We start from the raw sequence: 14,799 nt of genomic DNA on the forward strand, positions 1-14,799 counted from the left end.
AAAAGCTTGATATCTTGTGTTTCATAAAGGAATTCGAGCACATATCAGCCAATCTTCTTTTCTAATATTTTAATAGTACTTCAAGTTCCCACAATTTCTTTGACTGGGAAAAGAATAATACAAGCACTCTGTAAACTATTAAGGTTGCCTTTTAAAATAAAGACTGATTTAGAAAGCAGGTTTGCATTTTACTCGGGAGCCTTTCAAATTACTCTAGGTAACTTACAAATATATAAATTGCTAAAAAGGTTAGATAGAAGGTTGACATTAAATAAGTCTAACTAACTACTTTCTCCTCTACTATGTGCAACATGCGGAACTGAGGTACCATGTTGGGGACAACTAATGCAAATCTTCAGGGTGAAAGATAATATTAGTGATTACAGTGTTTATTTGTCCACTTCCTTTATCCAAGGAGATCTAAGTCCTTTCACAGGGCCATTGATTCTCATAACATTACAAGGAAGCAGCCAGTGGGTTCTGATGTAGAAATTGAAACAGCGACAACTCAAGAAAGGAATTTTCTTGATGGCGGTTGATAACTGGAAGTTGGTCTTTATAAGTGGTTAGAGATTGGCAAAACTTGAACTAAATTTTCCCCACATGTTTTGTTCAGCAACCGCACTGTTGAAAACGTTAAAAATTGGAGAATTTCACTAAAAAATACCAGGTTTCTGACTTCTTGTTAAAAGTCAAAAGCTCTGGTAACACTAAGGTGCACTCCCCTGTGACAAACTGGATCTGGGAAGCTCTGGGTACATTGGAGGAGCATGCACTGTCCTCATCTGTCTTGCTTCATTCTTTTTACTCCCTTCCTGGTGCCTGTAGGCATTTGAGTTTGAGATACCATGTTATAAAGCCTATGATTTTACCATCAACTGAAAGGGTGATTCTAAATGCTCACAGGAACTGTCCTCCCCTAATGAGCTCATAAGCGACTTGAGGCAGGGACTGTGCCTCCTTCATGGTTTGGTCTTCAGTGCTTAGAACAGTGACTGTCCTTTAATCACTGAGTAATCAACAGTTGATGAATGAATGAAAGGATAAACAAAAGAAGGACTTAAAATGACAGTTGAGTCAACCTATTAATTACTGGGACTGTTCATGCCAGGAAACTTTCTCTCTAGATGAAAAATGAACATTGAGAGGTTTTCCAAAATTGAACTTTGTTGATTGGTTTTACATTTTCTGTAATGATCAGTGCCTGACACCAAAGGCTTATTATAATTGGGATTTCAAGCCAAGAGTCAAAGATGATAGAGTGTGGCCACGGCATGTAACAAATATGTAGATGACTAAAGTAGGGTAAGAATAAAGTTAGACAACGGTCTGTGAGAGCTTAGGGGAGTGGGTCAAAATCCACATGTGCTGCTGCCTTATGCTTCTACTCTATTCTCTTTAAGAATAAATCATCACTCACTGTAAGTTTATTCTGTTTTACTATGAGTAACTTTGGAAAGTCAGTTTTGCAATTTCTCTGTGAGGGGAATGTCTTTTGTGAAACTTGAACCACCAGGGAAACTTTTTTTAAGGGTCAAAATCTGCCAAAGGGGATTTTCCATCTTCAAATCTCAAGAGAACAAGAGCCATATTTGCATTTAGGTAGATGTTACAAACAAAAATTATACTTTATTTTTTGTAATACATGAACATAACTCACGTGCAGAATCCAACCAACATAGAGCCAACAAAGAAGAATCTGAAATTCATTTATGACCCCACCCATATACGTATATGCACATCTGCGTTACTATCTTCAAGAGAATCCCTATCCACAATTTCATATACCAAAAGCATATTTGGTATATGAAAAAAAATAATTTTTTCTGTTTTGCTAACTCTGAAAATTGTTGTTCAAAATAACATAAAATTTGAAACAAAATTTAATTGAAAGATAAGGGAAACGCACACAATGATAACCCATGCAAGTTTCTTATTATTTTCAAATAAAGTCACTGTTTCAAGTTTTACAGTTAAGTTAGTCTGTTCACTGGAAGCCAGATAAGTCTCCAAAGTAGCTCCCTGATAGAAATATCATTCACTCATTTGTAGTGGGAGTTCTCTCCCTTTCCTTTCTTACTTTGGAGTAAACCACAACAAGGCAAATTGATAAAGGTAGACTGATACAATTGAGATTGCTATTTAAGAAGCTTAATGTTCCTTGTAAATGAACCCCTCCTGGCAACACCATCATTAACTCATAAGAATTCCAATTTAAAGATGGTCAAAGAAAACTCAAGTTCCAAAAACATTAGAACAAATCCCAAACAACAGCAGGGGAATAAACTTTACTTTCCCAAAGAGAGAATGGATAATATACACATGCAAGTTCTTTCTAAAACTAAAAAATCTATGAGGGTATTCTTTTTTTTAATGAATTACCTAATCTTCTACATTGTAATTTTTTTTTCTAGTTTCATTAGTATATTTAGAGAATAATAATTACAAATAATAATTTCCCAGTATATTAAAATTATATATTAAATAAAAATGGTAGCCTAGATTCCTGGTCCACCAATATTTGTCATGATAATTTGAGGAGAATTAGACTAATAACAGTAAGCAGTTAAAAAAAATGAAGATTTGTGTATGAGAAGAAAGAAAAGAGGTAGAATAAATAAGAAAATGGAAGCCTATTTGGAGAGAATAGTTAAGAAACTTGAAGAAAGCTGAAGCAAAATACGTGGGTCCACTGGGACATTATTTTTACTTCTTAGAGGGTGTAGCTAAAAGTGCAGTAAAGGGCTGATAGAGACAAAGTTGAATATTATTTTAGATTCTTCTCTGCTTAGGTATTGATCTGAAAAAGACCAAAGAAGTTATGTGGTTTGCTTGTAGGGGAGATTAAGAAAGTTCTATATGCTTAGTTTTTTTTCCTTAAATTATGTCATTTATGTATTTATTAAATATTTCCTGAATTCTTACTATGAATCAGGTAATGTTCTAGTAATCGAACACACATTAGTGAAAAGACAGTCATTTTGCCCATAGCATATATATTCTATTGGGGAAAACAACAACAACAACAACAAATAAACAAAGAGATAAATAAGCAATAGGTAGTTTTCTTGGCTTCAGTGTCGTAGTTACCCAGGGTCACCAGATATTGAGAACTGGGTCATACAGATTTTAGCATTGTCTATGTGATGTTTCTATGTACCAGGCAACATGCAAGTACAAGGAAGAGTAGAACAGAGATGGCTCCTGCCTTTACGGAGCATTCGGCCCCCTTATCTGTAGAGTGAGGTGTGCACCAGATGATCACTGAGAACCATCCTGGGTCTGATATTTCATTCATCCTGCTGTTGTATACAAAGACCATGTACCCTTCCCTATGCTAGGCTCTTGATCTGGAGGGAAGCCTAACTGGGCAGGACCAATCAGTTTTATAACAAAAGAAAGAGATAAAATGCTGTTGAGAAGTTGAGAGACCAGAAAAAACTATGAGGCCAGCTGAAACTATGTCTGAGAGAGACTTCCAGAAGCCAGTCCAATAATCACACACAAGTCTCTACAACAGGCATAAAAAAGAAGATGTCAGGAACAAGGGTCAGAGAGAAGGGACGATAAGAACAAGAAATAGCAGGCTGAATGAACCGGGAAGTTGTCTAACTCCCAGGGACAGCTGACTTGCTTCTGCTGAATGTTTACAGGCTCCCATAGGTGCTTGTCATGGGTTGTTTGATTTTATTTCAAGGCCTTTAATGCCTTAGAGCTGTTTGTTTGTTTGTTTGTTTGTTTTAAATGGGGTAAAGATAGGCTGTTCTTCTCACCTGTCTGTACAGCTATTGTTTTTTCAAGGTGAAAAGAATGGTTTGGATTCTTGGTGCCCCACCTTATCATGAATTAGGGGATGGGCTTTTTTTTTTATTTTTAAACCATTTTGGGACAGACAAATTTGGCATTTGTAAAGCCATATCATCATGGACTGAAATTATTATTTTTTTAATGACTTGGTTTAATATGACAAAGTTAAATGATCCAGGAGTTCTTTCTTCCACTGCCCCCTCAGCGTTATGCTTATATAAAATCATAAAAAGTAGAGACTGTGACTTATATTTCTTGATCCTCAGAGTCTGTCATGCTGCCCTGTACATAGTGTACTTGCTGGATGGTTGGAAATGTTCAGAAGATAATTTATGAGGCATCGTTTTGAATATTTTACAAAAATTACAAAATCTCTATAAATATTTCAGATAATTTGTACAACTTCACATTTTCTTAAAATTCTTATCGAAAAGATATTAGTCCAGAATGTTGTAATACATTATAATATTTTCTGTGTTTTTTTTTGTTTTTTTGTTTGTTTTTTTTTTAAAATAACAGAGCCAAACATGCTATATGCACTGCTTGTTTCAATAAAATTCTTACCCAGTATGGTCTGAAGTTGATTTTAAGTAAGGCACTTAATGTCTAACCCTATTAAAATTTGCAAACACTGGTTGCCTAAGGCAGACAGAATCTTAATTTGAATTTTAAGTGAAAAGTTAATTGTTTTGTAAATTAATCAGTAACATGCCTTAGCTCTATTTGCCCGGTTAATTACTTTTCCCTGCCCTGTTAACTCCAACTTTACAAGAGAAAGTCATTTTTTATGCTCCCATATTCATTGTTTGCTCATAAGGATGTGTGCATATTTGTGTTTTGCCTGTATGTGGTCTTTTCACGCACACATTTTCATCTTATGATTGATTTCCCATATTGAAAAATGGCTTTTGTTGTAGGAAATAGAGACATCGTATTTCTTTTTTGTCCTGCTCAAAATACTCTTGAAAAGCCGTAAGGTGAGGAGCATTAGTTTAGAGAATGGCAAGATAAAGCTTTAAAGCGATGCATACAATGGGTTAGATTTAGAGCCAGGTCACAGCAGTGAGTTAACAGTTTGGCCTCAGAAGTGGAAGACTTGAGTTTCTACACTGGTCTTTCTGTTAGTTGTGAGGCTTTGGGCCAGTCGTTAAAATTTTATGTCTCAGTTTCCTTAATAAAATTGCTATTATAATAATAGTACCGTTCTAATAAAGTGATAGGGAGGATCAAGTCATAGAATCAATTAATTATATCACTTAATCTTAATTTTAATATAACTTTATTGAATAGTTTTTATGACTAACATAGTAATAGTGATATTTAAAAAATACACTACATTAAACATATGTAGTCATATTGAAGATATCATCCTACATGCTTTTTATTTTCCTTTGCATGATTAATCTGACTTAAACTTGATGTGAATTGCTGTGGTTTCAGAATTAAAAATAACGAAAAGTGCTCTTTTTTTGTCTTATTCCTTACCGGATGTTACCATTCCTAGTCCTGTTGAAAATCTCTACCTGGCCAGAAATTTGTCTCTGTTCTTAAGGAAGATGATGACTTTGTGTCTAAATTTTCTTATAGACCCTTTGTTCTCCTCCTCAAAGGTGCACATTACTCTTTACATTTCAGTAAAAAGGATTATTACATGAAATTAAGAGATTTTTAAAAATTTGTCCTTCAAGCAATTCCAAAAATAACCACATAGGATGTAGTTTGATACAACTTAAAAACGTTTTTATTTTGGCTTTTGGTCAAAGATGGAAAAATTGTTAGTGATAACTGAGAAGAACAATTCTAGTGGACTAATGAAGGTAACTGTCAGACCTCTGTTAGTCATTATGTCCTTGTAAAACATGAAGAGAAGTTTTTCTGTATTACAATAGGTGGAGGACACTGATACCTGAAGTCATTCACCATCATTGTACTGAATTTAATTCTTCTTTCAGCCAAACACATGTACAGTGATAGCTAGGTCATTAACTGGCATGACCTGGTCTGTAATTCACAACCTATCAAGATGGAGACAAGAATGGGAGATTGATAAGAAAGATGTGCCAATGTTGACATCAGACTGGCTGCCCTCTGAAACTCTAAATAAAGAATCATTGTGATGTGATTACCCCAGTAGAAACTTCTCTGAATAGAGTATTTATATAATATCTATTATCTATCTATCTATCTATCTATCTATCTATCTATCTATCTATCTATCTCTAATATCAGTGAATCGGATATTTGAAAAAAAGTCACACACAAATAAATTTTAACAGTGTGCTAGCAAGGAAAACAAAAATGTGCTGAAGCAAATTTTGTTCCTTCATTAACTTTGACCTTACGCGTCGGTATGAAACATTCTCTTTCCTTAATTTCCTTTGGGAAATAGGAGACAATACAGGAGAGAACATGAGTTTTAGGTATAAAATTGAGATCCATTTTTGTGGATCCAGCAAGTGATAGCTGTGTGGCCTTAGAAAAAGCATAGTCTCTACTGATTTTTATTTATTCAATTATAAAAGGAGGCTCCTAGGGATATTTTATATATAGGGTGTAATGCATGTAAGGAACATGTGGCATAAGGAATATTTAATACTCAGTAGCTATTTTGTTATTACTAGCAAATTCCAGCTCCTTTAAAAAAATGTCCCAGCTTATTAGAATTAATTTGGTTCGTGTCAATTTTGCCCATAGAAATTACGCATTAATTCAGTGAAAAATTTCCTACAGTATATAGCTTAATTTAAAAATGTTTCCCTAGTTTTTCCAATCCTTTAGTGGGAATATCAAATATATCACACTCAATAAAGCACGTGGACCTATCTCCCAAAATATGTCAGAATTCACCATAACTCAAATTTTAATTGTTAAAAATGCAATACAAAGTAGAAAAATTAAAGCATTTCAATAAACATTATTTCCATTGTCTATACTGTCTATTTTTTTTAACTTATGTTCACCTTTTTTTTTTTTGATTCTAGACAAAAATGAACTCTTGAAACAATAAGAATAGACCTTTCAGAATTATGTGAATTTAATTGCTGGGATTTGTTAGTAGCTAAATGCTATGGATTGCATGTTCGCGTCTTCCCCAAATTCATATGTTGAGACCCTACCCCTCAGGGTGGTGATATTTGGAGGTGGGACCTTTGGGAGGTGATTACGTTTAGATAAGGTCATGTGAGGGGAGCCTTCCTAACGGCATTAGTGTCCTTATAAGAAGAAAGAGAATAGAGCTCTCTCACTCTCTGCCCTGTGAGGGCATAGCAAGAAGAAGGCCATCTGTAAATAAGGATTCTCACCAGAACTCCATCTGGCTCCCTGATCTCAGACTTCTCAGCCTCCAAAACTGTGAAAAATTAATTTCTTTTGTTTAAGCCACTCAGTCTGTTGCGTTTCATTAAAGCTGACGAAGATGCTAGACAATTACTACACAGGAAAGAGTTCATTTTTAAGCAGAGCAACTGAATACAAACCATAGTGAGATGGCAAATATAGAGGACTACTAATGGGTCCAGAACTCTGAGAACAGAGGACAGAAATAGCTAGTCATCATGAAGGACGAATAGGATAATAGTTCAAGAACGTGTAGCAATGCACGGTATTATTTTGGGAACAACAAACAAAGAGATCTATTGATATGTTCACTTGTTTTCTCAGGACAAGGTAGTCAGCCAAGTACAGTTAATTAACAGTGGAAAATAATTAAAAATAAATACAGGTTGAAACTGTCAACACAACAGAAAAAAATACGAAAACAAATCCAGAAAACAATAGAAACTAGCAACTGCTTGACTGGCAGAAGCAAAGATTATTTCAAGCAGTGATAAGAATTAATAGGAGCTCCAAACTAAGGAGTTGGTTAAGGATTAATTGCTATAAGAATAAGAATGACAAAAACCAGGGCAGTCTGACACTGATATTGTGTGTTATCATTTATAAAGAGAAAGCATTTGCATGCATTATGTAGTTATCAGGACTGCATTTAATTTAGTAAATTTATTAAATTATGCTTCTGATGATGTTGACAAAAGGGAGATCTCCAGAGAGAGAACACAATGGGTCAACATGACTAATGCTTTTCTTTCTTGGGTTCTTGGATTCTCCCATAGAAATGGATATACAAATTATAGACTAATCTGTGTAGGTTGCTCTGTAGTTTTGAATTAAAGAACAGTAAAAATGGTATCAATCTGAAATTCTTTAAACATTACTGCTATCTGAATTTTAAAGTCAAGTTAAACATTTCGATATTACAGAAAAGTAGATAAACAGTTAACTTGACTTTTTAATCTCTAAATTTAGGCTTCTCTGTTCCTAGTAAGTTTAGTATTACCATTTCCCTCATCTTTCTAATTTTCTGTGAACTTCAGAGCACAATTATTTCAAATAATTATGGGGTTAACTGGATCACTGTGTAATAAGAAACTTACCTGGATGCTCTGAGTTAGTTCCTATAATAGCAGTTAGCTCTACAATTATTTATTGTGAATTTAAAGTTGGTTTCTCGTTCTGATCCTAATCTTTTGGCTGGGCAATTTCAGTAGGGAAGTACTAATATTTTTGAAATGAGGAAAATATTTTTGTGTGAAATAAGGTCATGGTACAGCTCAGAGCTTTAGGAAAGTTTAGTGGTGGAAAAAGCCAACAGATAAATCACTGCATACCTGGGAGGCAGCTCCCATAAAGACTCAGACTCTCAAATACTGATATATCCATTTGTCTCAAGTTTTCTAATTTTTATCTGTATATTCAGCAATTTTAAACAGAGCTCCTAAAAAATATGTCACCCACAAATATGGAAAAGAAATTTTGATTTGATTACCTACAGAGATTTTCTTTATATTTGTCATCATCTCAATCAGTTTTGCCATTTCTTTTTCATTTTTAATTGTCATCCTCTATCCCCAGATTGACAATTAAAGATTTTTTTAAAAATCTGCTGATTTGATTTCAACTCTCCTTGGTGGATTGGAGATGATTTTTCTAAAATTAACCTGTTTCCTTCTTCACCACAAATCTGTAACTGATATAAGCCTGAAGGAGAAAGTGCTAGATATTTTCTGTCAGCATAAGGGACACATTGTAGGTTAATCCTTAACAGGTCAACAAATGAAGAAATTAATGTAAATATCAAGCTTTAATTTTTTCTTTACGTCCAACATGTCTAGTTTAAGAAAATCAAATGTTAACAACTTGGGCTACTATACATTTCTTCCTCTTTTTTTTTGGAGACAGTTGATTTTGGCAACTCTCTCTTCCCCTCCCTACCATGTATCATTTTTGTTTTTATAATCTCTAAAAAACACTTAGAGTTTTTGAGCCATTAAACTTTCAAAGTTTAATAAATGAACAGGAAACACTTTCTCCCATACTCAGATTTAAGGTGGAACAAGGAAGCAGAAAAGAAGTAAAATTTTAAAGAAATAACAATTTTTATGATGTAAAGTTGGAAGGAATTAAAGAACAGCTTGAAGGTTGGAAAGACAGGTCAGAGGGCTCAAAGAGATATTCAGAAGACAATTGCTAGCGGAATTTTCTCATATCGACATGACTATTTTAGTAACACTGGTCATCATCTTAATTTTGAGAAGGAACAGTTCAAGTTGTGTTACATTGAGGGGCTTCTGATTTTTTTTCGCAAATTTGGTATTAAAGACAAGTTTAGTTAACACCTAATATAGTTTAGTTCAATGATTATAGTGACCTTGTCCTATAAAATTTCTATTTAGAAACATCAGCCATTTGTATAGACCCAGCACTCTTTTATCACTGTAGGTTTCTAGTTACTTCAGTCTAAGAAGACAGAGCAGCATAATAAGCCAGCTATCTGTAAATCACTTCATCATTTAATTGCTATCATGAGTGCTTGCTACATAAGATCATATAGATTTTTTTTGTTTTTATAAATTTTTTCTTATAAATCAAGATTTAAATTTTGATAGTTTTTTTCTCATACAATTTTTTTTTTTTTTTTGGTAAATCAAGGTTCAAATACCAAAGGTAGTTTTCCTGACTCAGAAGAAAACAATATGTGTTTGGTGCCATAAAAGGCAACCTTGTGCATTTAATTACTTTAGCTTTATTTTGTCCTTTGGCTTGGTCTGTTCCCTGATTTCAACCTAGCAGAGCCTGCTTTGAAGTTGTAGACAAATTAAATAAACCACTTGGATCCCATGTGTCCTAAAGAATGTGGTTCCCCAGGTATGAGGAATCTATCAATCCCCTACTCTCTTTTCACTTTGGCATTTTGACAAGTCCTAGCAAATTTCTTAGGCAGGTATTTTATTTTATACTTTGGTCACAGCAGCTCTTACTCAGAGTTTCAGAATTTCCTGTACAAGGCGTACCTTTTCATATAACAAGGGATTGGTGCATTTCTTGATGATTGTGTAAACATTCATAATTATGGCTACAGGTAAACGTACTGCTGTCTTGGAAAACTGAGAAGTACAAAGAATGTTTATGTGCAGGTCCAGCCGTTCCAAGTATCTCTCACAGGTTTAGACACACCTGAGTTACCATCCCCCTCTCATTGGCGAAGAAAGTTGCCCTACCTGATTTGTAAGTTTACCTGTCATTGGGGGGGCGGGGGTGCTCAGTCAGCCAATACAGGATTTAATCTAGCCAGAAGTAAGCGAAGCAGCTCTTATTTGAAAAACCACTGGGTTCTGAGTTCATTACTACAGGAAAACTGTTCTCTGCTGTGTCACAGCCCTACTGGCTCAGGAGTCTGGTTGGATAAAGCCCATCCTGGAGGATAATGGCTACCTCCGCTTTGCAGTATGCTGGACTGGCGCTTGGTGGTGTTGGCATGGTGGGCACGGTGGCTGTCACCATCATGCCTCAGTGGAGAGTGTCTGCCTTCATTGGAAGCAACATTGTGGTTTTTGAAAATATCTGGGAAGGACTGTGGATGGATTGTGTAAGGCAAGCTAACATCAGAATGCAGTGCAAAATCTATGATTCTTTGCTGGCTCTCCCTCCGGCTCTACAGGCATCCAGAGGACTGATGTGTGCTGCTTCCGTGCTGTCCTTCCTCACTTTCATGACAGCAGTCCTTGGCATGAAGTGTACCAAGTGCACTGGGGACAACGACAAGCTGAAGGGTCATATCCTGCTAACGGCTGGAATCATGTTCATTATCACAGGCCTTGTGGTACTCATCCCTGTGAGCTGGGTTGCCAATTCTATTATCAGAGACTTCTACAACCCAAGAGTGGGAAATGGCCAAAAACATGAGCTCGGAGAGGCCCTCTACATAGGCTGGACCACAGCGCTGGTGCTGATAGCTGCAGGGGCAATATTCTGTTGTGTTTCTTGTGTCAGCAAAACGAACAGTAGCTACAGATACTCCATACCTTCCCATCGCACAACCCCGAGGAGCTATCACGTGGAAAAGAAGTCACCAAGTGTATACTCCAAAAGTCAGTATGTGTAGTTGTGCATGTTTCGACTTTACCTATAAAGCCATGTAAATGACTAAAACGTGCACTATTTTCTAAAAACGGAATCCAGAAGACCATTGATTTGCCATTCTTAACTGTCGAACTTTAATTACTGAAACTGTGCATCAGCTGTTTATGATTCTATAAGCTATTTCAGCAGAATGAGATACACAGTGCTTTGATGGTTTTAGGAAGTACAGTCAGTTTTCTAAAATGGCTCATGTATTTTTTTCCTTTTATCGGTTACTTCAAAATGACATTGTTAAATACTATTATTTTGCAATTGTGATTTCTCTGTGACACAGCATTCTGTATGTAGATGAGAGTGACATTGATATCCCACATAAATAGAGACAGGCTTATATGGTTCTATTTTAAATGAAATACTGATCCATTACACTGGATAAATAGAATTCAACTATCGCTTTTCAGGGAACTCGGGGATAAGATTGAAGACGGTTAATATTAATTGTTTAAAAATAGCTTAGCAATTAATGCACTTGATTTATGATGAAGGTCAAAAAGAAGGCTTTAATCAGCTGTATAAAGGAAACTAAATGGCTTTTTGATATCCCATTTTCCTAACTCCTCTGTACTCTTTCCCCAGAGGTCTGTTTTTTTTCTTGTATATTAAATTAACATCTTCTAAGAGGCAGATATTTTGTCAAGGGACTTTGAATTTAAACTGCTTTCCAGAGCTATACTAAGAAGAAAGATAAAACTGTAATCTAAGAAACATTAAAGACTTCAGGAAAGATTTTTTTTTTTCTTAAACTTTTGTGGTTGAAGAAGAATGCATTTTGACAAGAAATTATATCTATATGTGAATATTTTAATAACTAGTTGAATAAAGACTTTGGGCTTTTATCAGTATAAAGAATGGGACAGAAAAATAATATGTCTTGGTTTTTATATGCCCTCCAAAAATAAAAACAAATTATTTTTTTGTGAACTCCCTCTTACCTTATATATGGGTTCTTAAGTCAAAATTGTCGTTTCAGTTGTCAAGATAAATATTTTTATTTAATCCATTTTTGTTCACTTTTACTAAGGTATAAAAATACTATGTCTTTGTGTTTCCCCCAAATTTGATGCAATTGATCATCCAATTGGAAGTTCGTATCTATATTTTTTAGCTTAAGTGACTACGTATGTTATCTGCTTTATGTCCTTTGTGTTAATAAATTTTCCTTTTATATTAATGTGATTTTCTTTCACTATTTTCCTTTTTTTCTGTTTCAATAACTTGTAAAGAGCTTTCGAAAACCTTATATTTTAGGATCTGTAATTTGAAAAAGAATATCAAGCTCACATTTGAAAGCTAAAGGTAGATTCGGCATTAATTTTTTGAGAACATAAAATACTATAGATCACTTAATGATAATATGTCTTGTAATCATTAAATTCATATTAATATTTGATGTGCATAATCTATTTGTAATTTATTAAGATAGTACTCTAGGTCTCAACAAATCTACATACTATAAATATTATGTATGTAACAGCCATATTTGTAAAAACTTTCTATCACTAAATACCTTTCTACATCTGAGAAGTAGTATTAATTAATAATAGTAGTTAATGTTCGGGGAGCATATATTACATGCTAGGACCTCTATTACTTTATATGAATTATATCATTAAATCTTTCATGAGACTGATATGATTAGTTAGATTCACAGATGAAGGCACCTCAGAACAGTTCATTGATTATCCAATAGAGTCAGGAGAAAAAATAAAGACTGACTTCATAGTTTCTGTTCTTTCTCTTCGGAAAAAATATATTTTTCTTGAACGGTGTGTAGTTTATAAACTGATCTTTGTATGTGAAAATGACATGCTTAGCTACTGTTAATTGCATACATTTTAGTGTTTTTTTTTCTTCTGGGATTGGTGATTTTTCGATAATTAAGTGCTATTTTGACCTAGGCAATTTTGCCCTCTAGGTCAAGACATTCATGAAAACAGGAAAAAAAAAAAAGAGAACTAACTGAGCACCTTGGAAAAGCAAACCCAGTATTATAAGTACTGCTCTCTTTAATCAAACGAAAAAAAAAAAAAAAACCTAGAAAGCTATCCTGACTGCACCAAACCCAATTTATTATTTCCCTCTTTTTCCCCACTTAAAACAGAATTATAATACTGCTAGTTTTCCTTATGACATCAACTCTTAAGTATCTCTGAACTCTTTCTCCAGCTTCTACTCTAAACTGTCATCTCATCTCTTTCCTCTGCCTTCTAGACTTGTGTCACTGCCTGTAGAACTTTCTCCCTCCAGGTATCCTCCCTGTTCCCTTCTCAGTTTTTTAAAAAAAGCAAGTCAGGCCCATAACTCCCTGCCTGTATTTCTTGTAGGGATGCTCCTTTGCTTGCAAGGTAAGTCCAAATGCCTTATCAGATAACTGATAGGAAGGGGAACCTATCTTAAAATCATCACAGCTATTGCTATCACACAGTAACATCAGAGTGTAACCAGTATAACGACTATAAAGTTGATGTCTAGAAAATAGAATAATTCACGTCCCAAAGATTTTCTTTAAAATCCTCAAAGGCATGCACTGGAATTAAGAAATGGTTTGACTGGTGACAAATTATGTACAAGAGGACATTTAATAATGCACCTTTATAATGTAGTTTTATGGAAAGACAATGTCATGTGATAGAAACCACACTGGGAGGCAGAAGACATGGTTTGTTACTCTCACCTTATAGCTAGTCTTTTCATCTTTCATGCTGTGCTACCTGCTGCCCCCACCATGAGCCCCTTCTGCTGATTCCGTATCCAGAATGACTCCCTCATATCGTAAGAACTGTTATTAAGCTATATAATGCTGAGTGCTAAGGACACAGAGTTTTGTTTTCAAGGAATTTATAGTCTAACAGGAAGAGAGAAGAGTGAGAAATGTAGCCTTTACTACATGTCTACTGTGTGCTTGATGCTTTTCTTTAAGTCATAAATCCTCTAAGAATACTACAAATTACATATGAAATCATGAGAACACTGAGTCTCAAAGAGGAGATATTGATATAGATAATCAATCTCCCTTATATTTTAACCTCAAAGAGGTTAAATATATGTATATATCTCCCCTAAATCAAGAATCTGAGATCTTCCTGCTGCCAATATTGGCCAAAGGTATCCTTCCTAGAGTTTATTTTCTGAACAGCAAATGGCATAGCACTACCCCTTCTCCAAGGTTTCCCTGTGACTCACTGGTCACAGCATTCTTTCCCTGTCAAGGCTGCCCTTTAAATCTATTCTTCCTCCCAACCTCTCCATAATTTTCTGCTTTTTAGTTCCTGACATTCATTACCACTTTGTGTGGAATACGTTGTACGTTTTCAGACTCCTGTCATAGGCCTTCAATTTTAAATTCACCAGCTCCTTCTTTGCCCTGAGAAGGCTTCCCAGAACTGCCTAAATAGAATACCTACAACTCTCTCTTCCCAACCTTGACTTCAGTACACTGTCAGGCAGAGCAACAGCTGGGACCCAGCCAAAAGGCAGAGTCTGGAGGCCAGCAGGCTTAGTGCAAAGTTTCAG

General features: G+C 35.0%; 1 protein-coding gene across 1 annotated transcript; it reads left to right on the top strand.

Annotated features, from left to right (window-relative positions):
• Positions 1–10,570: 10,570 nt before the first annotated feature.
• Positions 10,571–11,248, top strand: CLDN8 (claudin 8). The gene has a single exon (XM_011358186.1). The coding sequence runs from the start codon at positions 10,571–10,573 to the stop codon at positions 11,246–11,248; it is 678 nt and encodes a 225-aa protein (XP_011356488.1).
• Positions 11,249–14,799: the final 3,551 nt, after the last annotated feature.

The sequence above is a fragment of the Pteropus vampyrus genome, unplaced genomic scaffold (genome assembly GCF_000151845.1).
Source record: "Pteropus vampyrus isolate Shadow unplaced genomic scaffold, Pvam_2.0 Scaffold38, whole genome shotgun sequence".
Classification (NCBI taxonomy): domain Eukaryota; kingdom Metazoa; phylum Chordata; class Mammalia; order Chiroptera; family Pteropodidae; genus Pteropus; species Pteropus vampyrus.